This window comes from Melospiza georgiana, chromosome 1 (genome assembly GCF_028018845.1).
Source record: "Melospiza georgiana isolate bMelGeo1 chromosome 1, bMelGeo1.pri, whole genome shotgun sequence".
Lineage (NCBI taxonomy): Eukaryota > Metazoa > Chordata > Aves > Passeriformes > Passerellidae > Melospiza > Melospiza georgiana.
In genome coordinates, this window is record NC_080430.1 from 61,104,334 (window position 1) to 61,131,421 (window position 27,088).

At 45.7% G+C, this 27,088-nt stretch overlaps 2 protein-coding genes across 4 annotated transcripts in view; one reads left to right on the forward strand and one right to left on the reverse strand.

Moving 5' to 3' along the window:
• SLC66A2 (solute carrier family 66 member 2) overlaps positions 1-9,578 on the forward strand; it is a 65,554-nt gene extending 55,976 nt beyond the window's left edge. For both annotated transcript variants that reach the window (XM_058025916.1, XM_058025925.1), the window contains one exon: positions 6,846-9,578. In XM_058025916.1, the coding sequence (XP_057881899.1) occupies positions 6,846-7,053 (208 nt within the window). In that variant the 3' untranslated portion in view covers positions 7,054-9,578. The remainder of the gene's footprint in view (positions 1-6,845) is intronic.
• A 3,741-nt stretch (positions 9,579-13,319) lies between these two features.
• KCNG2 (potassium voltage-gated channel modifier subfamily G member 2) overlaps positions 13,320-27,088 on the reverse strand; it is a 53,647-nt gene continuing 39,878 nt past the window's right edge. For both annotated transcript variants that reach the window (XM_058030392.1, XM_058030384.1), the window contains exon 3: positions 13,320-15,668. In XM_058030392.1, coding sequence (XP_057886375.1) covers positions 14,874-15,668 — 795 coding nt within the window. In that variant the 3' untranslated portion in view covers positions 13,320-14,873. The remainder of the gene's footprint in view (positions 15,669-27,088) is intronic.

Genomic DNA, 27,088 nt, shown 5'->3' on the forward strand with positions numbered 1-27,088 from the left:
AATGGAAGTCACTGTCTAATGTCTGATTCTCTCAGTGTCTTCCAACGTGCAGGGTATTTTTGGGTTTGTGTGTTAAGCTGCAAACATGCAGAGTCATAACATCAGTGTGAGAAAATCTGCAGTGCAAACAGGAAGAGAGGAGTGCTGTGTCTTTTTCCTTCTGCATGTTTTGTGCTCAGTCCCTGCCTGTGTTCTGCAAACTGCTGCTCTGCAGCCCTGCTGCTGTTTGGACAGAGGGTGGCAACAGTCTTAAGACAGACTGGTTCACCAGGGAAGTGGAAGAGGGGGCTTCACATCTCATATTCTTTTACAAGATTCTTCTTTTTGGTAGCTTTTGTTCTTTCAGATGAATGAAGAAGAAAGATGTAATGGTCCACAAGTGACTAATGTTCATCAGAGTGTGCAGAGACTCCAAGGGAAAATCAGAAACTTGAGACTCTGGTTGCAGCCAGGTTTTGTGCAGAAAGAGCGAAGATGCTGAAAAGTTTTAATTAGAATAGTATTAGTCCTGGATATGGAAGATTGCGCCTGAATATCTGGGAGATATATTTGTTTTGGAAATTGCTCATCCTCTAGTATAGTTACACAGAAAGAGAATATGGTTTGGGATTTTTTTTCTGTTTTGAATGTAGCTCTTTCTACATCTAAATAATTCCAGAAATAATTCTGTGAAAGTTTAGATTTGTTGGCTGACTGCAGATGCCATGTTACTGATAGCTGCTCTTACCTCTAGTTTCTGTCACTTCATGATTAATATACAACATACAGGGAACCTGAATAAAAGAAGTTATTCCATGAAAAAAGTGAATGCTGTTTTCCAGCATGTAATTTATTTATTTAGCAAATGAAGATGGGTACAGCTTATTTATGAAATCTGCTGTCCGTGGTAGAGAACAGCAGCACCATAGGGCATTTTCATATTACCATATAAAAAACCATCATTTAGCAACCCACCCCTAATCTAGTGTCTGATCAGAAGGGTTGTTGTCTCTCTGAGAATTAATTCCAGCAACAAAATAAATAAGTGCCCTTTCAGCTTTTAAAAAAAGTTTAAAAAATCCCAGCTTTTCCTTTTTGTGATCGTTTGCAACTTATGCAGACTTGGCTCTGGCTGTTACTACATTAACAGCTCCTTCTATTGAGCTCAGCTGTGAGGAAGGCACTTGCTTTTTAGGAGGTTTGTTGTCATTGGATACTGCAGTCCTGATGTACATTACTGGGAAGTGCTATTTTTACCGCAAGTCTGCCTCAGCCTCTGGCAATACCAGCTATTTGAGCACAGTTCCTGCCTCTCCGGTTGGCATCTCTGTTGTCACACAGACATATGCTGCCGTTTGCTTATTTCTGCATCCCCAGGTTGCTCTCTGGCAGTGCTCACCCCTAACCTGCTTGCTCATTTGTGCTAAGAGCAGTTGTGCTGTCCTCCTAGAGCGTATCCTCCATATCGACAAGGTGAGCATTTCCTGCCTTCCACCTCTCCCCAGCTTAGCTTTGGGCTGTTTCAGGAAAGAAATATTTACTCCTAAGTCCTGCTTTGCTTTGTAGCCAGTGCTGCACAGAACAGCTTGGTTTGTGTGACTGTAGATAGCAGGAAGATAGAGTGTGAAGTTGGTCATTGTGAGACAGTCTGGGAAATTTTTGCTGCCTGCGGCTTCTTTGTGCCATGCTGTCCAGTCCCAGGCAGCCTTGGTGGTGGGCTCTGACTGCCTGTTGTAGCAAAGCCTCCTCTGCATTAGCAGTGCAGCGTTTTCTCTTGCTCTGTGAAGCCAGGGGTCAGACTCTGGTGCACCAGTCTATGATCTACCAGCCCACAACACCTGGCACATGGCAAAGGTGCAGATCCATGGGCTGAGGATGTTTACAGGAGCATCACCAAGACCAAATGGCGGATCCTGCACTTGGGTTGCAACAAGCCCAAGCTACAGGCTTGGGAAAGAGTGACTGGAGAGGTCCTCAGCAGAAAAGGACCTGGGGATGCTGGTTGACATCCACCTTAATATGGAGATATTTTAAAGATGTGCAGATGTACCACTTAGGGGCATGGTTTAGAGGTAGACTTGACATGGTTGGGTGAGTTTAGGTTAATGGTTGAATTCGGTGATCTTAAAGGTCTTTTCCAACTTAATGCTTCTGTGATTCACTCAGCAAATACAGGGTTACAGTAGAGCAGTGAAGCAAGGGCTTTGGTGTGCTCTCCCATTTTTTGCTCTTTCTTCTCCACAACCAAATGAAAATTCCCATTTCTTGTGGGCAGTAAAATGCTTCCTTTTTTGCAGACACTGCTCATTTCTCCATCAGGGCAGGTAAGGGGCAGCTATCTGCCTGAGCTAAAATGGTGTCTTTCTTGTCTACCCCAAAAGTTAGACCAAATATAAGAATTACCTCTCTTCCCCAGGTGACTGGATAAAGTTGAGAAGCTGCAGACAAAAACTGGCTTTTCTGTACAATGTGGCATCCTGAAGTGACACAAAAGCTGGAAGGTATGAGAACAGTGACAGTGTATCCACGCCATCCATCCCTCATAGTTCTACACGCACTGCTGCATCATTGCAAGTGACATCTGCATATGCAGCAAGGACAGAGCAATTGCAAATCCCAAACTGGGAGGAGGACCATTACTATTGTGCTGAGAATCTGGAAACTAGGACTTCACGGAAGCTGTGTTGGTGGTGTAAGCTTCATCTAGCCCATCTCAGGCCTGTTATGTAGTGGGGCAGGGCCAGCTCTCTTTCCCCCAAGGTGTCACACAGACACTCGAGGGGTTTCCCAGCAAGCTGAAACTTTGAGGCTGTGTGTGCAGACGGGTACTGGTTGAGATGGGAGAGGGCCAACAGCACTTGGAGCTTTTCCTCTCCTTGGAGTGGGCACTGGAGGAGTGAGACATGTACTGACTTGGAGAGAGTGTTGGGGGCATTCCTGGGGGCTTGGAGTGGTGAGGTGAGGGTCCTGGGCCAGCAGTGGTGAGGTGAGGGTCCTGGGCCAGCACACCCCTCTTTGCTCATTCCCTAGCTTTACCCTCATGGTGGATTGATGTTGGCTAATGCCAAGTGCTTACTTCTCATACTACTCATACTGCTCCTGCTCCTCGGCTGGACAGGGGGAGAGAAAAGTACAACAGAAGGCTCATGGGTCGAGATAAGGACAGGGAAATCATTCACCAGTTACCATCACAGGTAAAACAGACTCCACTCAAGGAAATTATTTAATTTATTGCCAATCAAAATCAGAGTACAATAATGAGAAATAAAGCCAAATCTTAAAACAGCTTCCCAGACCTCTCCCTTCTTCCCAAGCTCAATTTTATTTTATCTTCTCTGCATTCTCCCTACAAATGGCACAGAGGGACAATTAATCACATGTTGCTTTTGCTGTTCTGTCCTCTTCATGCTCTTTCCCTACTCCATTTGGAGCTCCTGCCAGGGAGACAGTGCTTCATGTAATTCTTCAGTGTGGGTCCTTCCCTTGTTCTGCAGTTCCTCATTAACTGCTCCATGTGTGGGTCCCCATGTGTCCTTTCCATGGGGTGCAGTCCTTCAGGGATAGATTGCTCCATCCATTGCTCCAGGGGTCACAAGTCCTGACAGAAAGCTGCTCCAGCTTTGCTGCTGTGGGCTGCCCTCTCCATGGACCTCCCAGGGACCTGCTCCAGCACAGGCTTCCCATGGAGTCACAACCTCCTTTGGGCATCCACCTTCTCCAGAGTGGGTTCCTTCAAATTCTGCAGGTGGCTCTGCGCTCCCCCATGGACCCCCGTGGGCTGCAGGGGCAGAGCTGCTTCACCCTGCTCTTCACCGTGGGCTGCTGGGGAATCTCTGTTCCAGTGCCTGGGGCATCACCTCCCCCTCCTTCTGCACTGACCTTGGGGTCTGCGGGGCTGTTCCACTCACATGTTCTCACTCCTCTCAGCTGGCTGCTCGGCAGTGCAGTATTTTCCCCTTTCTTAAATATGTTATCCCAGAAGTGCTACCACTGTCACTGATGGCCTCAGACTGCCAGTGGCAGGTGCATCTGGAGCCAGCTGGCATGGGCTCTCTTGGATGTAGGGAAAGATTCAGGCAGCTTCTCACAGAAGTCACTTTGTAGCCTGCCTCCCTGGCCCCTGCTACCAAAACCTTGCCATACAAACTGTCTACCCCAAATTCAGATCATTTTCAAGGACTTGTGTACCAAGTTTCCATTTCTCTTCAGTTCCTATAATTCCCTGTTCTGTTCCAGTCTCTTTTTTCTATCCTCTTCTCATCAAGGACCAACCTCTTGGTTCCTCTCCTGTCTCCTTTGCTTTCCTCTATCGCCCTTCATTGCCTTTTCTCTCCTCTTGCATGACACTGTTCCCATTTTCTTGCTAAGCTCTTTGTGATTACCCCATGCACCTTTTGGTCCCTGCTGGATGTGCTCCTTTTATCCAGTCCCAGCCTCTCCTCTGGGAGGGAGGCCAGCACTCCACAGTCACTACTTTGCATCAGCCCTGAGAATACCTTGGTGCAGCTGCAGGACTGATTGTTGTGGGATATCAAGCATTTTCTGTATTTTATTTGTGTTTTACCTTGATGATTTGCAGGTTTTCTCTGGTTCTTTGTCCAAGCTGGACAGAATAGGATGTATGTTTTTTGATACACAGACCAGTGGCATTAGCTCTTTAAACTACCTGTATCATTTTTAAGATCATTTTTGTCAAGGACAAGTTGAGATTTTCATGTGTGTGGAGTGTTGTCATTTCCTAGTGAGAACTCCAGGCATGATGATGATGTCCTTGAGAGTCAGATGTGTGAGCTGGAGTGTGGGATCTGGAACGTGCAGAGGCTATCAGAACATGCACCAGTTTTCCAGCTGGTGTTGCAGAATGTTGAGTTCACAGGTGGCTTCCTAGCAAACTTGCTTTCGAGCAAAATTGCTTTGGCAAGCCTGGCACAGCATGTGACACAGTTAGAGGTGTGCTTGGCTCCTGGGGTGCTGCTGAACTGCAGGTGTCCTGAAGTTTTCCTCAGTGATTGACTGTTCTTTCTTTAAGGAGGTTAACTCTGCTCAAAAAAACCCTGCTGGCTTTCTCCATTGGGAATGAGTGACAAATATCCTTTGTATTAAGGATGTTTGTTAAATTCCTATTCAGCTATCTCATGGTATCTCTGAATTGCCCTTCTGTCAACAGTGAGCGGTTAGTTTGATCGGCCTGGTTGAGCATGTGCTTTTAGTGAGGGTACCTAGCTATGCCAGGACAGATCCACAATTAAATTGTGGTCAATTGCCCAGCAAACACTAATATACTTAAAATCAAAGGAGGAGAAGTACTGACTGCCAGCAAGCAAGGTGCCAGTTTTATTACCCTCAGAGTTTATTGCTTTCCTAATTAAAATCTCAATCATTCCTTGACCACCACCTGCATCTATAAACGTCCTGTAAGTGTGATGTAAGGTGACTTGGTGTGACTGGCAACATGCACAGGGCAGGTGGTGCAGGCTGTTTGCACCGAGCACAAATGACGTGTAGAGTTCAGCAGTTTTTTTTCTTTTTCTGATTATTTATTTACATTTTTAGAATGACCGTGGGTGAGGAATGACTGCTCGCTTAACCCCATATCCTTGCTTGCAGTTCCACATAGATTCTGTGGAAGGTCCTGATTGTAGACCTGTTTCATGCTCTGGGCCACAGGACCCGAGTTAGAAAAGGCTCCTGTTTCTGTGGTGTGATGGGGCTGTACAAACTGATGCTTTGTCCACCCTTCCCATGTGGGGAAAGAATGGGCTGCAGCATTTGGCTTGCAATTGCATTATGTGCTTGTGCCCAAAACACAAATCCTGTGAGCTCCTGCCTGAGTGTTTGAAAAATGAACATTAAGTCCTGCCCTGCTGCATGGGCCTGACTGTGTGTGATGGAGTCTGTGCTGGCAAAATGTAAATTGCTTGTAATTATGACAAATCATGTGCGGTGCTCATACTGTGAACTACAAAGCTTTTGTCCAGTGCTGCTTATCCAGCTGCTTAAAAAGCTCTCTTGATAAAGTGCATGAAGCTCAGAAACAGCCTTCCAGGTTTGGTTGTTCACATTTTGTTGAGGACACTGAAAATAATTTGGTCTGTTTGAAGAAATTGCTTCTATTCCCCAGAGTTTCTCATGATGTGGGGGAGCAGGAGCTGGACTACAGGACAGGAAATGCTTAGCAGAAGAGCAAGATAAAAGCAAGTTTGTTATTAAAAGGAACTTTGAGCATTGCTCTTGATAAAAATGCCTAGTGCTGTTCATCCTTCCAGTAACGGCTGCAGGCATGTAATTTTTCCTCTTTCTGTATTACTGGACAATCTGTCTGTCTGCTTTTTTTAGTTAGGCATTTTCTGCAGTAAGAAGTGGTTTCTTCTGTCTGTTTTGTTTGTTTCAGCAGATGCTGAAAGCATGCATGCATGAGAGAGCAATGTGTGTGTTACTTTACCTTGCATGAGCACAGAATGGCACACACAAGAAGTAACTTCTGGGATGAATTGTTGTTCTTTTCCATGCACTGTTTTACTTTGGTCTGTGGTCAATGCTGTCAGTATGTGGCAGCCATGTTTACAGAGCACCACTGAGTCAAATATCCTAGCTGGAGATTTGAAAATGTTTGATACCTTCATAGCCACAGGTGTTTGGAGCTGTGCTTGCTGAGATAAGAGTGCTGCAGTTTGTGGAGCAGAGAGTTTGATCCTCCCTTTCAAGGGCAGTGCTGCCTGCCTCAGCTAGGCTGCCCCTGTCCAGGGGAGTCCCAGCCCACTGCTGGCTGTAAATCCTGCCTGCAGTAGGTGGGATCCTCTGGCACAGCAGGTCTAATCCAAAACCAAGTTCTCAGCAAACACTCTTCCCTTTCTTCTGTCTTTTAGTATCAAGATGGTGCTGATGTGGACCAGTGGGGACACATTCAAGACTGTTTACTTCATCCTGAATCAGGCCCCTTTCCAGTTCTCCATCTGTGGACTCCTGCAGGTATTTGTGGACATCGCTATCCTCTTGCAGGTTTACTTGTACAGCCACTACCCTCAGAAGCCCGTGTCCCACGCTGCACACCCAGCCAGCACCAAGGCCCTATGAGGAACTTGGCTGGGCAGATTGCAGGTCAGTAGAGTCAGCCATGGCATCTCTTCTTCCACTTGTAAATACTCCTGTGTTGCCAAGTTGAAAGCAGAAATGAGAACAAGGATGGAAAACGCGGCTGCACGTCCAGCCTTGGAGGTTCTGTGTTAAATAACTTGCTCTGTTTTCAGACTTAGCTGTACAGAACTGTTTCTTGGTGGGGGGAGGGGCACTTTATTTTTGCATATGTACCTATGAGCCTTATTAATTCACAAATGTTTGTATATATAATCACAAGGGCTGGATGGTTTGTGTTTTTAATGCTATTTAAAAATGTTACACCACAGAAATTATAGGATATTTTGTCTGAAACTTCTACCTATTTATAAAATATAAAGTCTGTATATTGGCAGGAGGTTTGTGGCATATACTAGCATTCAGTATCTCCATGATGGAGGAAGCAGTATTAAAGAGCAAATCCAGGAGCTTTCTCTTTTCCCTATAAGGATGTCTGGTGAGAGAAGGTGGGGGTGGGAGGCCCTGCAAAGAGGTGAGCAGCCAGAAATGTGCCGACCACAGATGCTGTAAAGCTAAAGAGTCAGCAGATACTCATCCCTGCTGCAGGACACATGGAGGAGATGGTGGAGGGGGTCTGATGGTGCTGGAGTCACGTCTAGAGCTGGCACAGCCAGTCAAACAACCAGGCAAAAGGAGGAGCCAGCAGGTGATTTCTGGAAACCTAGGTACTCGTGCTTTGAAACTGTGGGGTGTGCCCCTGCAGCTGTGCACAGGACACAGCTGGGATGTAGGGTCTTTCCCAAACCGAGCGGCCAGCAATGGGCATTGCCAGTATTGCCAGGCAAGTATTTCTAGATGTGATTGAGCCACAAAGATAGAAGCAGGTCCACTTTCATTGGCTCAGAAATGAAAAAGTTTGAGATGGAGGAACAAGCTGAATCCCCTGGAGTAGGACCAGCATCTGACAGCTTGATTTGTTGAGGCTGAGATTCGTGTTCATGTTGTTCAATGCCAAACAAGAGCCAGGTTATGTTTTGGGGTGTTTCCTGCATTGGCCCAACAAGGAAGGGGTCCATGTTTTTCTTTTACTGTTGTGAACTGTTGAGCTCTTAAAGAAGAGGTTTTTCTCTTTTAGAAGAATGAGCAGGCTGTACTGAGAGGGACTAAAAGAGCAGAGTTCATGTAGATGTTGTCTCTAAAGGCCATTAGCCAGCACAGGTGACCGTACTCTGTCTGTGACATGCAACTCTGGTGGTGTGGACCCGTGGGGCTGTGACCAAGCCCCTGGGCTCCTATTGTGACACTGCTGTCATGAACCTGCCCCAGGTGATGTGAGGAGGCCGTAGCAATGCCCTTGGTCCCTGGAACAGCTGTGCCTGTGCTGCTTCCTTCATGAGGCTTCCTCCCTCTGCTGGGTGAGTCCTGTCTGGCCACAGGCAAGGTGTTGGACAGATTTTTCAGAATCATTTTTTCTCTAAGAATAGCCCAAGAGCTTCTGTTTTCTTAGCAGTGGCAGCAAGTATGAGGTTTGATGACTTCAGTGTGTAAGTCAGATAACTCCCCTACCGTGCTTTCTTTGGGAACCTCACAATTTGAGTCTGGACTGTCTGAATTGGTGGCAAACTGTCCAGTGGAGGGGAGTCACACTGTGCCCAGGCACTGACTCCCTGCTCTTTGTTCAATACCATACTCTTCTAGGCCTGAAGTGACCTTACAAAGACAATGTACTCAGCATGGCAGACTATGAATGTTTTGTTCCTCTCTTTTCTCCAATGTTCTGGTTGTGCTACAAGAACATCTGGGCTTTTGTCTTTTTTAATTGAAAACATAACAACTGGCTTCTCCGGTATGCTGCTTTAATGAGGATTGTATTTCTACTGTTAGAAAACAAACACTTTGTTGTGTGTTTTAATTGTCTGAAGGGTTTTTTTTAATAACTTGTAATGGTAAGATTTTTGTATTTGGTGGTCTTTTTCTAATATTCTGCAAAACAGGGATGCAAGAAATTTCTGGTTCATAAGAAACTTACTTTGGTATGTTACAGCTTCACTGGGAGTGCACACTTTTGGCCACTTCTTTGGCTTTGAACTACAGATATTACTGAGGATAAAAGGATAAAACAATTTCTACTTTTTCCTTTTGGGATTATTCCTTGGGTGGATTCTTGAGTCTGTCACCAGTACCTAAACCAGCGAGCTCTGTGGATCAGTCTCATTTACACCACAGCAGCAAATGCTGGAAGAGAAGCCAGTGAAACCATGTCTAAGTCATCTTCTGTATGTGGCATTTAGCAAGTAGGACTCTTGGCCAGGAACTCTAGAACTTCTTACAAGGTACTTTAGGGACAGTGTTACAGAACTTTTGTTTTGTTCTCTAATTGTCAGGAAGTATCTGTTTCAATGATCACCTCAGAGAATAAGAAATCGCTTTCTTTAAATACTTCTCTTTGAATGTATGGCACATTTCACGGACTTGATTTTTTCTGTCAGTTGCAATGTTTTTTTTAATAAAAATTACCTATTATATAAAAATTGCAGAGTTGCTTTGTTTTGTTCAGGTACAAAATGTGTGCTTCTTAACTTTTCCTATAAATCTTCTTGTCAGGAGCATTGTTGATACAAATAACTAGCATGGTTTTTCCTTCTGATGGGTGAGTAAGCACAAGGCAGAAATTTTCTTGATGTCATGATGCACAGCAGGGATTCTGGATTTCTGTTCCCTGCTCTTCAGTACATACCAGGGTAAATTTAACCATTGAGACCACATAACTTGTGTTTGCAATGCTCACAGTAAAAACCAAATTGCTAACAGATTATTACATAGCTTTAAAGGGACCCTGTATCATGCAGGCTGCAGAATGAAGTTGAAGATGGGATACAGATGAGGGATGTGCTCTTGGCAGCCTCTGCACAGAAGATGAGGACGTTGAGTCTGTCATCTCATGGCCAGCTACTGTTCTAAGAGAAGTCTTAGCTACCCTCCCTGTTCCTTCTGGATGGGAAAACAAGCCAAGGCTGTCAGGAGCAGCCTTGCAGCTGCTGTGCACCTCCTGGATCCTGCCAGGCTGTTGGGCTGATCCAGGATGTTGGGCTGCTCTGGCATGGAGAGGTGGTTTGCTATTGCTGTGTGCCACACTGCAGGAGCTGCAGAAGAGGAGCTGGGGAGGGGAGAGGGCTGCAGGTGTAAGAGAGAGGGCTGGGCAGGGCGAGAGGAGATGTGGGGCAGACTGAGCTTGCTCAAATAAGGGTTTGAAACGTGATACTCCTGAAGGGAAGGGATAGAAGGAAAATCAAAACATGAAGGTAAATCAGCAAAATGGGTAGGAAAGGAGGAGAAATATGAGGGTGGGGAGTAAGTCCTGCCTGTTCACTTGCAGTCTGCTGGTAGTGGAGATCCAAGCAGTTCTCACAGCAGTCAAGCCTGATCAACACTTGCAGTGCCTGCACCCTCTCTCCCAGCCAGTGCTGGTATTACTGGCTGCTGCTTTGGCATTCACTGTGGGGCAGCCAGTGGTGGGACTGGCCCCAAAGGAAACAATGGGGAACCCCATCTCTGGGTGCTGTACCAGCCCAGCACTGCCCCAGGCCTCCCTCAGGGCAAATCTCTCCCTCTGCTGTGCATGGCAGTCAGTGGTCTGCACTGTGACTCCAGGGAGGGAGAAATTTCATGGTTAGATGTTTGAGATGCATGCAGTTAGGTGCAATTAAAAAAAATTTAAGACATAAAATAAAGCTCACATTTGGTACTGGGTATGAAGCAAAAATGGGCCCACAGGTTCTGTTTGTTAAATCTGATTGTGATCCTCAGGCTCAAGAGCCAAGCAGGTTTCAAGGACCTGACTGACAAGTGTAGCTTTGTTGGAGGCTTTCTGTAAGAAAGAAGACACCAATATGAGAGCGAGCAGTGTGCCAATAAATAAACACTTCCTGGATACTTGTGCCAACAGCAGTAAATAAAAGGTGGGGACTAGAACATAATGTGAGGGTCACCCTGGGGCATGGGCAGGTCTTCCTGTAAACAGCCTTGTAAAGCAGCCAGTCCCAAGGGGATGTCAGCATCTAGAAATGCACTGACAGCAAACACAGCATTTCAGAGCCCCCTTCTGTGTCCCGGCTTATGTGCACTTGGCTCTGGTAGGTGCTGGCTGGTAGACTGAGGGGCTTCACTCAGCCACAGATGGGCCAGCAGCACCACACTGCACTTCTGTACCCATCAGCCCTTCCATGTGCCTCTGTCCTCTTCCATGCCAAGGCTTCACAGTCCTCTAAGGCTGTGGCTTGTAGGTGCCAAGGATCCTTTGCCCCCTGAAGCATCTGCTGTGAGGCTGCCATGGCCTGTGCGTGTTCTGCCCTCAGCAGTGTGGGACAGCAGCCTCTGTCAGGCTCACAGCTGAGGAGATGACACCAGCATCACATTTTTCGTTACATTACTGCTTTTTCTTAACTGTGCCATAGAGGTGGCTGTGCACATGTGCTGTATGAGCTGAAGTTGTGTTTGACTTTGTGCCATTCCCTTTGGCTCTGTCCCTTTACCAGTTAACACATCCTTAACTCTCCTAAGCTGTGGTTTTCACGACTGGTGTTGCCAGCTGCCAGAATTTGTAGGTCTAGATCCATGCATGCTGCCACCAAGGTGTATGTGTAGGTGGACATCCACCATGGTAAAAGAGATGTCTTTGCTCACGTTTTGAGTCTTTATCCCATATAAGAGAGAGAAATTTTTTTTTCCTTTTTTTCTTTTTCCTTGAGGCAAAACTAGTGTGCTACAATCATGAAGCACTTAGCTGTTCAAAGAAACAGGTATTACTACCTGGTGGTAGTGGTGTGCCAGCAGACAGCAGTGTGGCATTTATTATAGTTAGAGATAAATGGCCTTAAAATCATCTGTGTGCAGTGTCAAAAAACTCCAACCACTATACACAACAAAACCAACATTCTCCAGCAGCTGATCAAAAGCAATAAGCATCACCCATAACAACGGCTGCCCTGGGTGAAATTTATTCTCCTCTGAGTGTTTTTTATGTCTGGCAATGTGTGCATCACAACTTTATATAGCTTCCAAAAATAATTTGTTTGAAAGGTTCCTGGTTTATATTTGTTTCCTCATCTGCCATCCCAATAGATAAAATTAAATTTTATTAAAAGCCAGGCTTTGACTAGGAGACAATGAGTGGGTTTTGTCACTTTATTACAACTCTGTGCATGCTGGAATTAATTATGTGCCTTTTGAAAAATACCAAGATCTCACTATTGTAGGACAATAGCAACTTGATGGAGAACAGCAGCAGTATGGCATGTGTCATCAGTCTGTTCTTCTTCACAGCTGCTGAGCTGCAGTTTGCTGTCCCAGCACTGTTTTTTTCATGCTTCAAAGCCAAAAGATGCATTGATTCATGGTTATTTGCTAGCACTGCAAGTGTGAAACTCTTTGTTCTGCAAGGATGTCAACTCCAGCATGGCTTTTCTAGTAGTTAGGTAAGGGTGCTTGCAGTTTTTGGGCTTCACCACCTCAAGGAGATGCATTCTGCACCTTCCACGTGCACTAGCCATGGTCGCTTCATTCACACTGGAGACGGCGCATGAAGCACACCTGGTGTGCATGAGCCAAATCACCATGAGGAGTGAACCTCTGAGTCCACCTAGTGAGCCTGTCAGGTGCCACCTTAAGACTGAGCATCTGAATGCCACCAGAAGATGCAGTGCTGCTCCTCAGCACGAGGCCACACTGTCCCCCAGCCACTGCTCCCTTCGCTGGTTTGCAGTCAGCTGGCTCCAAAGCTGGATCCCTGATGTCAGACCTTAATAATCCTTAATGAAAGAAATGTCTGCACTGGGAATAAAAAAAACCCAATAAATTAAAATCTTTCATGAGTCACAGCAACCCATTGCTGGCATTGCTTTGCCAGGAGTCTGAGTCAGCCCAGGCACCATCAGCCCTTGGCCCTCCTCTCTAGCACAAGGAGCAGATGTGTTCCCGGTGCTGCTGGGCCATGAAAGATGGGCAGAACCCTGGTGTGGGCCCCTGCGTTTGGTTTGCCTGCAGTTCAACACAGCTGGGGCTTTACTGAGCCAGGTGCATCCTGCAGGGTAGGGGGGCTCAGTTTTGCTGCCTCCATCTCCTGCAGTGCTCAGCAGCAAGTAACACGAGTTAATTCACATCAGCACAGCAAAACACCACCTCCCTCCACACCCAAATCATCAGACACAGAGTCAGCAACAAAGCTTTATGTTTTTATTAAAATAAAGTGTAACTTTTCCATTTCCCTTGCTTCATTCCTATAAGGAATGGCTTAATAGGAGAGTTTGGTAACATAGGATTAGTTCTACGACATATGTTGAGGCAAAAAAAAAAAACCCCAAACAACAGACCAGACAAATCCCATCTTCAGTACATCAGGTTTTGTTCCCTTCCTGGTGGGTGGAGAATATGGAGGGTGACACTGCATGGCTTTAGTACAAATAGGGGTGTAGGTACAAGAAGACTGTTGGCTTCCATCTCCCTCCATTCCCTGACCATATCCCACCTATAGGAGCACTGAAAGACCCACACAGCATCCTGACTTGGAACAGCTACACAGCTCCGCCAGGGAAAGCTCATGCATGGGGCTGGCATCAATAAGCAAACATGCAGATGCCACCATATGATTAATTTCCCTTTATAGTGACTTAAATCCTTTGAGAATCAGGAAGAAGAGCCAGAACACTTGTTCTAATGACACGATTGTCTTTTTCTCTGTAGAAGGGCAAAACCAAAAGGCTACTCCTAAGGCAGAGCACAGCTGCTGCACTGTAGCTTGGGCTGAGCCCACTGATGGTGTCTTGCTGGCTTCACTGGGTTTGTCCTGCTCCCCCTACTCCTGTCTGCACACGACTGCGCTCAGTGCAGCCATCACCACTGAGGACAACTGTGCGGAGCTGGGAGTTGCTGCTGATTCAACATCACCCTCCCCTTCTTGAGCTACATGTAGTTCAGACTGGTTCAGTTGCCTGTTAAACACATTTCTCAATACACAAGAGATGGAAATAGTTAACAGAAAGTGGAGAAATGTCATCATTTGTCATGGTATTTTTAATATTTGACTGTTAGCAAAGGAAAAATAACCAAGGTAACATTCAGTACCGTAGTCAGGAAGATTTTTTGTATGTATATTTCTGTCATGGGACTAAGTAAGATATAAAGCTTAGATGGTAAATATGCATCTCTGCTAAATAATGCAAACTGTGCTCACACACAATTCAGAGCTGGCAGCACTGCCAGCACTCTTGCTGTGCTGCTTCATCTGTAGAAGACAAAAGCAAGCCCCTGGTAAAGCTGAAGGAATGCTTCTGCCCTTCTCTTGCCCTCGCCCCTTGGCTTGTCTGACGTTTGTGTTCCTTGGTGGTGCTGCCAAAACAAACGTGCTGTGGGGCATCGCAGCACGGGGAGCCCCTTGCTCAGCCCTGCCACTGAGCAGGGCCCGGAGGAGGTGGCATGCTGGTTGCTGTGACACATGGCACCTGGCATGGGCTGTGCTTCACACTACATTCTGCTGGCTGGCTATGTTCAATGGCTGCTCCTTGGGCATACCCAAAAATACTTGCTCAATAGAAAAGCCCTAAGAAAAGCAATGGAGCAGAGCTGTACTTGGTAGAATTTGTAGGGGTACTTTTCAGAGGTCCCTTAAGATCAGCAGTTGGTCTTTAGAGAAACCTTGTGTTTGTCTGCCCCTCATTTATGCAGTTCATGGCATTCTTCCTGCAGAACTGACCTTCCTTGTCCGCTTCTTCTTGGCCTGCCAACGTTATGTCCTCAGCTGTTCAGGGTCAAGAACTTCTCTTGGCTTACTGGTGCACCAAGGTCTGACCCTCCTGCTCACCAGCACTTGGCGGGAATGTGGCACTGAGCCCCCCTGTACTGTCACCACCCAGGAGCTCGGTGTTCTCTTGCCTCTGGCGCACCTGCCTGCTGGCTACTCGCTGCTGCTGCTCCTTCAGCTCGCTGTAGGAACGGGAAAAGGTATGAAAGATGGATGTGACTGGGAAAGCCATCAGCAAAATCCCACTCAAGATGCTGCTCAGGGCTACCACCTGTCCGGGGATGCTGCGAGGCACCATGTCCCCGTAGCCAACCGTTGTCATGGAGATCACGGCCCACCAGTAGCTGCTGGGGACACTGGTGAACTCTTGCTTGGCTCCCAGTTCGCTCTCAGCCAGATAGACCAGCGGCGAGAAGAGGGCCATGGCGACGCAGAGGAAGAGCAGGAGCAGCCCGAACTCGCGGGTGCAGCGGCGCACGGTGAGCCCCAGCGTCTGCAGCCCCAGCGAGTGCCGCGCCAGCCGCATCACATACAGGATGCGCAGCGCCCGCAGGAAGCGCAGCACCAGCCCCACGCGCTCCAGGTACTTGTTCCCGGCTCCCCCGCCGGGCTTGCTGCTGTTCTTTGTGGAAACCACATCCACGATGAGAGAGATGTAGAAAGGCAGAATGGCCAGGATGTCGATGATGTTGAGCGGGGTTTTCAGGAAAGCACACTTGTTTTCTGCCTGGATGGATCGCAGCAGGAACTCAAAGGAAAACCACGCCACACACACCGTCTCCAGCACAAAGATGTCATAGCACTTCCGTGAGCATTCACCCTGGGAGAAGAGGAGTGGGAAACACATAGAAGAAGGAAGAAACAGATTTAGCTGGAGAGTGAAAAAAAGAGTGTCAGCTCTTAAAGGAAAGCATCATGTGAAATTGATGTAAATTGTGATGTACCAAAGCAAAATTACGGCTTTGAGAGGTACTAAAACAAAAGGCTACATGTTTGACTACGGGACAGGTCAACAATGCTCTGGAGTGTCTCAAAGCTGTCAAGAATGTGGTGTGATCTTATCAGCTGTTGGCCAGAGAGCCTACTGCTAAAAAGCCAGTGGCTCGCACTTCATTTCTAACCAAGATTTTAACATCTTTTCAAAAGGATTAATACAGGATTCATGGGTTGTAATAAATATGTTATCCTTCCGTCCCTTCCTGATCAATAATAAATTGCTTACTAATGGCTCATAAACACCTACAGCATTTTATGTGATATGCTTAGATTTATCTATAATCTATTATTCACTAAATACAGTACATATTTTATATTCCGGTGAACATTTATTAGCACAGCCTTACAGTCAAACACTTATATAAAATACTGAGAAATGTAGGCATTTCTGAAAGAAAAAATACCACAGGATAGAGTGGGTTCTGGAGAGGTAAGTGTTTTTAGTTACTGCACCTGTAACAACTAGTGACCACAATGCCTTCCCCAAGCTTTCTTCCCCTGCTCTTCCCTGCAGGCTCACTTGGTGGCAAATAAAGAGAGCTCTGGCTCTTTAGTTATGATGCTTGTAAACAAGCCTCAAAGCTCTGGAAAGGCAATAAACAATAATGCTGGTGATGGCCACTCCTCAGCTGTTAATACTGTGGCAATTCTCTGCTATATCACTCTTGGTACCTCCAGCTGAATAATAAACAGCTTCTCTAAATAAACAGATTTTGATGTGGACAGTTATAGGGCTAGTGCTCTTTCCTCTGTAAATGCTTGTATAAAAGTGTGAATGCTCTGGGGGCTTTGTGTGGAAGGCAAATATATACTTATTAGGGGAAGTGTATATTTACTCAGTGTGCAAGTTTGAACAGTTTGTGAAACTGTTGTAAGGAGTCAATCCATGCTAGTGGGGTATGTGACTCCCACTGGATGCAACAGGTATTAGGTCCCAATTCCCAACCCTGTTATACTTGCCTATACCAAATTACAGCAATAAAACATCAGCTGAGAATGGCAAAGCTGTGTCAAGCTGGTTCCCATTTCACCGCCGGAGAAGCTGAGAACCTGGCACATCTATAGCAGCTCTGCTCACATACTGAGCTAGGGGAGTCTTTTGCTCCAGAGAGCCAGGGAAATTTTTAATGCACAGCACCACATCCTAACTTCATCCCTCTTGAAGTGTGTATGCGCAGGCTTTTTCCCTGTTTGGAAAGAAAGCAGCCCACAAGAGACTGATGATGAGACTTTTGCTCTCTTCACTAACTGCAGCCTTCCCCAAAATGTGGAGGGACTGGATATGCTTCAAGGGCTGTTGCACTGCCAGCAGTGAGAGCAGTGTCACCACATGAATGCAAAGCCTTGGGTTACCTCACTATGACAATCAAAACGTTGAGGCACCCTGCACATCTTACACTTAAGAAGAGATTGAGACAATAACTAAAGAGATGTCAACAAGAAAAACAGATGTGAAAAGGAATCCTCAGAGCCAGGATTTATGGTCCTTGCAGTAACCACAATAAAATTGTAATGCCTTGTGTTTTTTATTTCGTATTCCACTTTCAATTGGCACATGATATACCTCCCCCTGTTTCCCAGGGGGTCATGCTGACATGGAGAGAAAAATTATTTGTCCTATTGAAATTACTGTGAGGATTTTAAGCATATTGCAGGGAGGAATGATAATCTTATTTTACCAGTATAGTACCAGGATAGCCTCTCTTTAAATTCCAAATTTTGATTTGTGTGAACACCAGAAGGAGCTTAATTTATATCTGCCTCACCAAACTAATTTGGTCATAAGTAAGTATTTTTGTCACAAGCATAATACATAGGATATAAGATTTTGTTTCTAGGAGCTTTCCTCCTATCACAGGATAATTATGCTGTCAGGCTCTCCTATCAAATACAGAATCAAGATGCTTTCACACCACAACACAAATCTGGCTCTGTGAGCCAGAGACAAAGCTCACAAGGTTAGTGGAAGGACTCTGCCTGTACCACTGTAATTTCTCTCCTTATGACCCAGAAACCAGCCCCCAGACCAATATTGTCCCAGAACTCTTCTGCCTGGGAATCTCTCATCAGGATATGCTTGATCTCACACCTAAGGGCAGTTTCTGGAGGTGATTTGCAGCTCTTCACCCCATCCTTGCAGGTGCTCTTCAGGTTCAGGTTGTGGTGTGAGAATGATAATCCAGACAAGAACAGCTATGGCCGGAGCAAAGCAACAGCAATGACAAGATGAATACCCAAATGTGCAAATTTGCTTTCTCTGACAGGTGCACCATTACTTGGATCACCACCTATGGAAACTAGGATGCACCTTGCCTTCAGAGCCCTGTCTGGCAGGAAGCGTTCTGGACTCTGATGCAAATATATGGACTTTTTGTGCCACTAAAAGTTTTGGGAAAGTCAGTGAAGCCTATGGGGAATTTAGCCTTAAAATAAAACTACAGAGTCACTAAGGTGATTAATAGCTAATTTGGCACCTAATTCCCCCAGCAATTTCTATTAGTTGCATATGGAAAGGAGACTGCCAAAGTGCTTTTGTGTGTGAGTTTTGGTGCAGGAGAAAACAGGAGTGAAGATTACTCCTCATGAATGGGCACCAGGGAAGATGACTTTTGGAAGATCCTGTCTGCTGTCCCACACTCTGACGTGTTTATCTCCTGTAGGTTCACAGACCTAAAAAATTGCTATTTATGTCTTCAATCTTCTACTTCTACAAACTACATCCCAAACGCAAGTGGGGGAGCAGCCTGGCAACGTTTGTTCAGCCAAGCTCAAGAAGCCTGGTGGAATCTGGAGCTCAGATAATCCAGCACTGCAGAACCAAGCTGCATCTTTGCCCATCAAGATAATGAGGAGATGAAATTTCCTCCATCCAGAGCGGAGGCTGGGCCCTGGCTTTTTTCCACCGTTCCCACTCTCCACAGCTGACAAATAATATGAAATTTGAAATGTTTACTTTCAGTACAGTGGAGTGATAATGTTTTACTACACAGAGTTCACTTCAACAGGATGAAACAATCCCCCCTTCCAGCAAATGCATAATTATCTTCAGCAACTTGCTCAGTATCCTTATTAACCAACACTATCTAAACAAGCCAGGCTCTGTCCAAAGGCTGTCCTAAGAATAAGAGGGTCTGAACATGCTTTTAGAAAACAGATCTGTGTGTCAATCAACCTGCCAGAGGTCTCTTTTTTCCTCTAATTAAATGTCTTCCTATCCCTTGGACCATGTTTCAACACCATCTAGGTGTGTCCTATTATTGTCCTCAAATGTTATAAAAAACAGCAACTCAAAATTGTATTTCATACTCTTTGCACTTAATTTCTTTTGGTTGCAGCTGCTTTTCCTTGCTGTTTTTTTTTCCTGCTTGACTACAGTATTGGTTAAAAATGAAAAAAAAAGGGCAAGTTTTGCTTTCTAAACCTTCTAACTTTGTTTTCCAGTCCAAATGGATGCTGAAATTCTGTTTGGGCTTTTGAGGTTTTTCCGTTCAAGAAAACAAAGCAAAAATTCTCAGAAAGGCACACTCACAGATGGAAAAAAAAAATAAAATCAGGAATTAATCAGCCATTGGAACACAAGAAAAACAAGTCCTAACAGAATAGGGCATCCTGCCCAAAATAGGTCTTCATCAAATCTGTATGTTCTCAAAAAAGATTGAGCTATACCAGCTTGTGGCCATAAACATGTCCATTAACAACTACACACTGCTTTTTACTTTTTATAAGCAAAACAGCTCTCCCTCATACCAAGTAACAGAATTTCTTCACCCTGTAATCTAATGGATACAGTTTTATCACTACTTTTTCATATTTAGAGTGATGAAATTGAGCTGCAGGGAAAACAGTTGTTTTTCACAAAGTGTATATATTTGTTTATCTGTGTACATTTGTTTCTTTCAAACCATGAGTAGTTTGGGTTTCTTTTTTGTGCAAAAATTTCTTGAGTATGGGAAATTATCTGCAGTTGCACAGAATTTGGGGACTATATACCAATATCAACACAGGGAACAAGAAAAGAAAATAAGAAAGACATCAGTGAGTAATTCTATGCAGTCAAATTAAAGTGAGTCTCCTTCATTAGGATCTACAGAAATTTGCTGTCAAAAAGCCAACCATGGCATCTTTCTTCTGGAGCAACGTTTTCTTTGCCAAAAGTTCCTTTGGCAAAAGGAAAATTACAAAAAGGAAAATTGGTGTCACTGGAGTTCAAATCCATCTGTATTCATTGTTCTGTATGGCCTGTCTAAAAGTGGCAGACATCTTTCAGAAACATTTTGGTTTGGCTTGCCGGGTCCGTTTCACTTGTACTGAACCCTGTACTGAGCCCCACAAAAATTCTCCACTGTGTGTTGTGTGACTTCTCGGCCCTGCCTTTTCCTCTGGTCTTCTGGGAAGAAATTGTGACTATTCCTTAGACTCTTGCAGGCTTTGACACCGTCTTCTAATCCCTCTGCATTACAAGATGTCAAAAGCCAGATCACCTTTAACTGCTCCAGTTCTTGTACTGTTTTTCATGCACTTTTTTGTGAGGTCAGCAGCTCCGCGGCACTTTGAAGGAAGAAGTTTCAATGCTGCCCACTTTGACCCTACAGTGAGATTTCCCTTACTGTCAAATCTATATGTTAAGAAAAAAGAAACTCCAACATGAGAGGCATTGCATACAAAAGTACTTACATAAGCTTGAAAATCATGACATTTCTAAAATGATATTTTGTACACGTCCACTTGCCCCTTGTTACTTGAGCCTTTCGGGTCACACGTTTCAAGTGTTTCTCTGTGCACATCAGATCAAGCTCATTCTTAACAACAGTGTGGAACTTGAAATTCTGATGCAACTAAGGTCTCAGCATCAGAGGTCTGTGTTAAGAGACCTGCAGACAAAGAGACCTGCAGCCCTGAGGCTGCTGACAAGTCTGCTGACAGTTCCCAGTCCAGAGGCTTAGGGTGTTCCCCTTGGATTTGGGTGGGAGGCTGAGCTGACAGTTTCAATGAACATCTGCGGGGTGACCCAGAGGACAGACACTCCTCCACTACATTCTGCAGGGTGACCCAGAGGACAGACACTCCTCCAGTACCAATTATTCAGCAGCCCAACACTCGGAGCCTTTGCTGGGCTTTGGAGAGACCCAGCTCCTACTGCTGTGAGAGCGGGGTGGAAGCTTGCATCTGGCTCTGTCCCAGTGCGTGGGAACGCCTGGAGCACTGGCTGCTGGATCATTGGCTCTCTCTTGTCATTGTAAAATGAAGAAGCCTTCCTTGAGAAAAATTCCAGCAAAAGAGCAACATTCCCAGAAACACGGCTTACCAACGAAACTCTAAGGTATTGCTCACGCTGGCACTTTCTGATGAAAGGCAATTTTCTGAAGAAAAGTGGTTTTCTAGCGAAAGCATCCAGACAATTTTCCCAGCAGGGATAAGCGCAGGACTCCTGCGATGTGCCCGACCTTGGAAGGGCAGCATCCTGCCCTGCCCTGGGCACAGGCAGCTCCCCTGGCTCCGACCACCCACAGACACGGCGATTGTAACTCAGCGCTGCTGCCACCGACGCTGGGGTCAGGCTGAACTCGCGGTCAGCCTGCTCCCAAAAGTTCCTTGTGCTCCCGAGCAAAGATGATTCACATAACTGCACAGCCTGTCCTCAAAGCTGGCGGGCTATGAAGTCAAAGTAACAATTTCTGTTTTTAAAGGCACCAAAGGGCCATGAAAGAGTCCTCTGCTTCTTGCTATCCACACTTTGATCTGTAACTGGAGCTTCGTTTGTTTAATCTTCAGCCCAGCTGCCAGCAAAGGTAACCTGTGCCTTCCGAGGGGAGGGCTGCTGCCAACTTTGGGCAGCATGTTATGGACACAAGATAGCTCTTACACAACTTGGCTTTGTTGAGGAGAAAGGGCAAGGAGGTGGGCAGGAGCTACACCTGCTTGCCCCTCTGGATTTCCCTTGATCCTGAGACAGTACAGCCCCAAATCACCACTTCTCAAAACCCCTCAGGCTGCCATTTTTATCCTGCCAGTGAAGCTGCAAATAAACACAGAACACCAACAGGAACAAGGGAGATGCAAGAGACTATGGCAGCTGCTAGAAGGTAACTGCAGGCTGTGCTAAAATGCCCAGCCAGAGTCTAATCAGCTCATGGAACTGCATGCTGTTCTATTCACTTGCAGTATGCAGCCAAGGGGTTACTGAGATACCTGCATGTGCCTTTCATTTGTCTCAAATTGCTGCTCTGACCTCTAACTGTGAAGCCAGATGGCTGTGCTCATGGAAATCTCAGCAAAGGGCCTGGGAGTCAATGAGAGGGAAGAGAAGACCACGTGAGGACTTTGCCTAAGACTGCCCTTGCAGACTACAGAGACAGGAGACACATGAGGATGGCATTCCCGATCCAGGAGGCTGCAGAGGGAACCAGCTGTGCTTCCTTGGGTTACTCTGCTCAATCCACAAGCAGCTGATGCTTTGGGCCATCTCAGCCCCAAACTGTACAATCAAAATTAGACACTGTAAGTAGGCCTCAGGTTCCTAAGCCATATAGTCAGCTTTGAGACCTGTTTAACTGATACCTTTTTTCCTGGAAATGCTACAGATGTCTTAACAGCTGACTGCATGCATCTGGCATATAGCTCTGAATGGGGGAGAACGACACAGACATGAGGGACTCAACTGCCTACCTACCAGGCAAGACCTACTGTGATCCTAAGGCTTTCTTCCACTTCCCCACCTCCCTCATGTACTGCCCCTGACACATGCAGATGTATTCTTTGGTCCACTATCCTGCCTCATTTTGCCCCAGTAGAGCTGTTGTTGAGAAGAATGAAAAGCAGGTAAGTAGTACCACAGATGCACAAAATGCCCTCTCATTAATACCTCCTCATGCCTGTGCCTGTTTTTAGCACACACTTCTCCAAAAGCAAATGTGTTTGTTAGAGGGAAAAAAATGCTATCTGGCTCTACTTTATGGAAAGCAACCAAAACCTAAAGTCAGCAAGAAGCAGGAAACACAGAAAGAATAAAACAGACCATGAAATATCTATGAAACTGTCAACTTGCCTGATTTTCAGGTGTCTGTCAGGAACAAGCACAGCACCTCATCCAGAGAGGCTGGGGCAAGCGTCAAGACATCCAATGTCTTAAAGCTTCTCAGAGTCTGTGACTGTGGCTGGGAGCAGCTTAAGGGACCACTGGAGCTCCAGCAGCCAGCTGCTCCTATCTCCCACTCTGATCACACCCCTCACCAGGAATGAGGGGCTGTACTACAACATAAGGAGGAGCAATACACCCTGGGTAACATCTTCTGCAGATGTGGTCCAGGAGTGGCTGGAAGGGCAGCACCGTCAGCTGAATAACTGCAACCAGCAGGGCAGGTAGGAGAGAGAAGGAAAGGGAACTTACATGATCGGTCTATGCTGGCTACCTTCAAAGGGAACCCCTCACTAACTGACAGGAGACTGTTGGCCAGAGAAGAAATAGCTACACCAGCTTTCAGTACCTGGACTCCAGAAGACACATGAGGTTCCAAAAAAGACCCTCTGCAAGAACAGGGAAGACAAGAGACTTCTTAAGATTTAAGCATCTCAGTTTTGAGGGTTGGTGGTGTGATGCAGTTCCCATGAGAACAGGGGTCTGCACTCACCCCAGAGGAGCCCTCCAAGTCCTACCTGCCCATAAGGTCCAGCTGGCAGAGGAAATGCTCTCTTGGTGATGCTGGAGTTGGCCTTCAGGGTCTGAGATCCCCACCTGGCTGGTGCACAACTTTTTTCGGTGCATGAGTGTAAGACATAAGCAGGCTATTACTAATATTTAGAGAATTACAACCTTTATGTACAAGAATAGATTTACTGCCATTTGCTTGAACAAATTTTCTAAACCAAAACACAACTTACGTACCTGGGGTCTGCTTTGGCAATTTTGCAATTGTTCAGTGCCATTGAGACACTGTCTGAAGACAAATAGCTACACAAGAAGACACAGGTCCAGGAAAACAAGGTATTGTATTTGAAACTCATCAACTGCCATGGCATTTGAGGCAGGATTTCACAGACCACAGTCCATATGGCTTGCTTGTCTTTGCCCTGCAGCTGACCCGTCTGCGGGAAACACCCGTGGGTGACACAGGGGTCCAGGTGTGCCCAGGATTCCTGCACAGCCCTCTGTGCTTGGACCAAGCACAACCTGCCCAGCCTGGCCTCAGGGGCAGCTCAGTACAGAGGATTTGTTCATCAGCCACTGCCACAGGCAGAGAGGCAGGAAAAAGAATGATGATTTTAACAAGCAAAGGTGTCCCCCAAAGAACAGCTTCAATTTAGAAACACCAATGTTCTCAGTATTTCTGACTAAAATTACATTGGAATTTTCTATATCCGGACTTCCAGATTGCTTTTTTTGGGTTTGGCCCATTTCTTTCACTCAAATTGGAAGTAATAATCCCCAAGAGAATAATGAAGCACCAAGAGTGTCCTTACTGACAAGTGTCCCCCTCTTCCTCTGATTTTATATGAACAGAAATATTCCTCCTCAGCTCCCTCTATTTTCTAGCTCTGATAGAGACATCAGAGCCTTGGAAGTTTACAATGTTTTTTTTTTTTAAATCCAGTATCTGTAAATCTAAGCAAATGCTTGATCCTGAACTTTCACATAAAGAAGACCAGTTACACTGCAACTTAGCAAATCTGATTTCTGTGTTTTCTATCCTAGTGCTCTGAAAACAAGGCATACTCAGTTGGCACTTGGAAAAGCTTGAGCAATGGCACTTGGCACTTGCAGCACACCTGGTCCTCACAGACAGGGCAAGATTGCAGAAATAAAGATGAGGGCTATAAACCCAACGAGCATCAAACTGCAGAACCAGAGCAGGGCCAAGTTCTTGCCAAGGGCACCTGGGTGCAGTTTGAACAGTTTCCCCAGGGAATGGGAACATCTGCACACCCCTCCAAAAGGGACAGGGCTGTGTGACAAAGCAGTGGCATTCCCAAGGCTTTCACACCTACCCAATACCTGGGAAAAGGTGATGTGGTGGCACCTGGCTGTGCTCACAGATACACACTGCCTACCACTGTGGTCTTCTGAAATCCAGCATCCTCTTTCCTTCTTCTCCTCCTCAAGCTTGTCTCACACCAAAAAAAGAATCTGTCTTGTTCTCCCTGTCTCTCTCACTTATTAATTATATTAAAAGATCAACAAATTCTTAATATCATTTTACAGTCTATTTTCCCTCTTATTTACCCCAATTTCTCACTTCTTTCAATCATTTTTTTGAAGCTTTTCTTCTCCTGCCTCCCACTCGCTGCTGGTTCTGTTTTACTGACCCATATTTATTTTACTGGTTCCTGCAACCCTGTAACCTGTAATAAGATCTGGGTTTGTCTGTTTTTTTCCTTGGAGGAAAGGAAGACAGAGTCAAGCTTACTGCTTTCCTTAGACATTTTTTTCCAAACCTGTATCTCTCCCCCTGCAGTCTCCTTTTATCCTCTTATCTGAGAGCAGGGGAAGGATTTGCCTGTGTTGCCTGTGGGAAGATCTGCCTTCCTGCTGGTAGCAGCTCAGGCACAGCTGGCAGGGAGCTCCCGCAGTGCCCTTGCACTGCAATGCTCTAAGCTGCCGTGGGTTTTTACCAGGTAGATGTGGCCACGGCAAAACCACACCACACTTTCATATTCTCTCTCTGCTCAAGGCAACAGTAAGAACAGTGCTTGCTGTGACAGCAGTGCAGTGCAGCACGCAAGAGCTTACCTTAAAACACCCAACATTTCTACTGTGCATGAAGGCAGAGAGCTGCAGACTGGGAGAAAATCTCTGCAGTGCCTGCTCCCAGTCAGAGCAGGCACTTTTTGGGAGAGTGCTGCACTTTCTCTTGTCATCATCTCTACCCAGTGTACCAGGTGCCAAGCATTCAGCACAGCTCAGGATGTACTGGATGGCCGGGACCTTCACACTATTCTCTGCATTTCTTATTTGAATCCAGGCACAGGAAATGAGATGGGGCAAGGGAAAGGGATGGTTTGTGTGTGTGTGTGACTCATGGAAGGGAGAAGGTAGAGTGAGAGAGTGACCGGAGGGGTGGGCTGGCACATTTCCTGGTGAGCCTTGCTCTGGCTGTGGCTAAGCTCCACCAGCAGCATGTCCCAGCCCCTGTGGCACCCCCTGCAAACACAGCCAGTGCTGGACAGAACACCTGGGTTAGGATGCTGCCTTCATGGGACCAGATTCATGCCACACCACTCCTCAGAGAGCTTCCAGGCTTCTGAGATTTTTCTGGCTGCCCTTGCCTTTAATCACAATTATGAACTGTCACTGCTCATTTCATCTTACTGATGCCTTTAGGTTTGAATATTCACAAGGGCCAAGGAAGCTCCAGACAGAGAGAAGATGTGCAGCATCCTTGCTGGCACCTCCTACGCCGGCAGGAGTCAGGGACAGGATGGCAATGGCTCACCACCCTTGGCAGGGCAGAAGAGGCTCTTGAGCTGATCCTCTGTGGAGCAGAGGATCTTGCCAAGTGGCTCATGAATCATATGCATGGCTTCAGCTGAGCTCAGTCAGAACATTTAGAAGGACTGACAGAATGTATTTAAAAACTCTGTGAGATGCACACAGGCATGTCCAGATAAATGGTTTCCATTGTTAATTACCTGCACTGTAGCACACTTTATTTCAGAGCATGAGTTTGTCCAGCTGCAGCTTTCAGTTATTTCAGTTCACTGTTGCCCACAGACATTCTCTTATTATGATTCCCACTGCATTAAAAGCACCTCTAGTGTCTCATTATAAAGTAGAACTCAAGATTTTAAACCATTTTTAAAACTTTTTTTTCAATTTGCCTTCCAAATGGATATCAATCTGGACACAGTATCTCAAGACTCACTTGATGTCTTATGTTGATTTTCTACTATTATGAGACCTGAGAGAATTTTTTTAAACAGTAAGGAAGCTAATTTTTGAAAAATGCCTTTTTATTAAGGAAGAATATTGTGCAGCACTAATTCAAATGTCTTACAGAAGTACCTACACCAGAAATTACTTTCCTCTGAAAACTTTATAACCTAAAAAAAAAAATTAAATTTGATTAATGAGAGGTGTTCCACACAAACTAGATCAAAATGTGTCTCAGTACCATGCTTTTGATTTTTTTACTTGGAACTAATATCATGCTTACCATTAGAAAACCTAACAACTTTATAGATTTCTCCTGGTCCTTTCTCAAGCCTTTGTTTAAAAACTTCTGTAAAAAATCTTACAGCTATTTTTTTCCC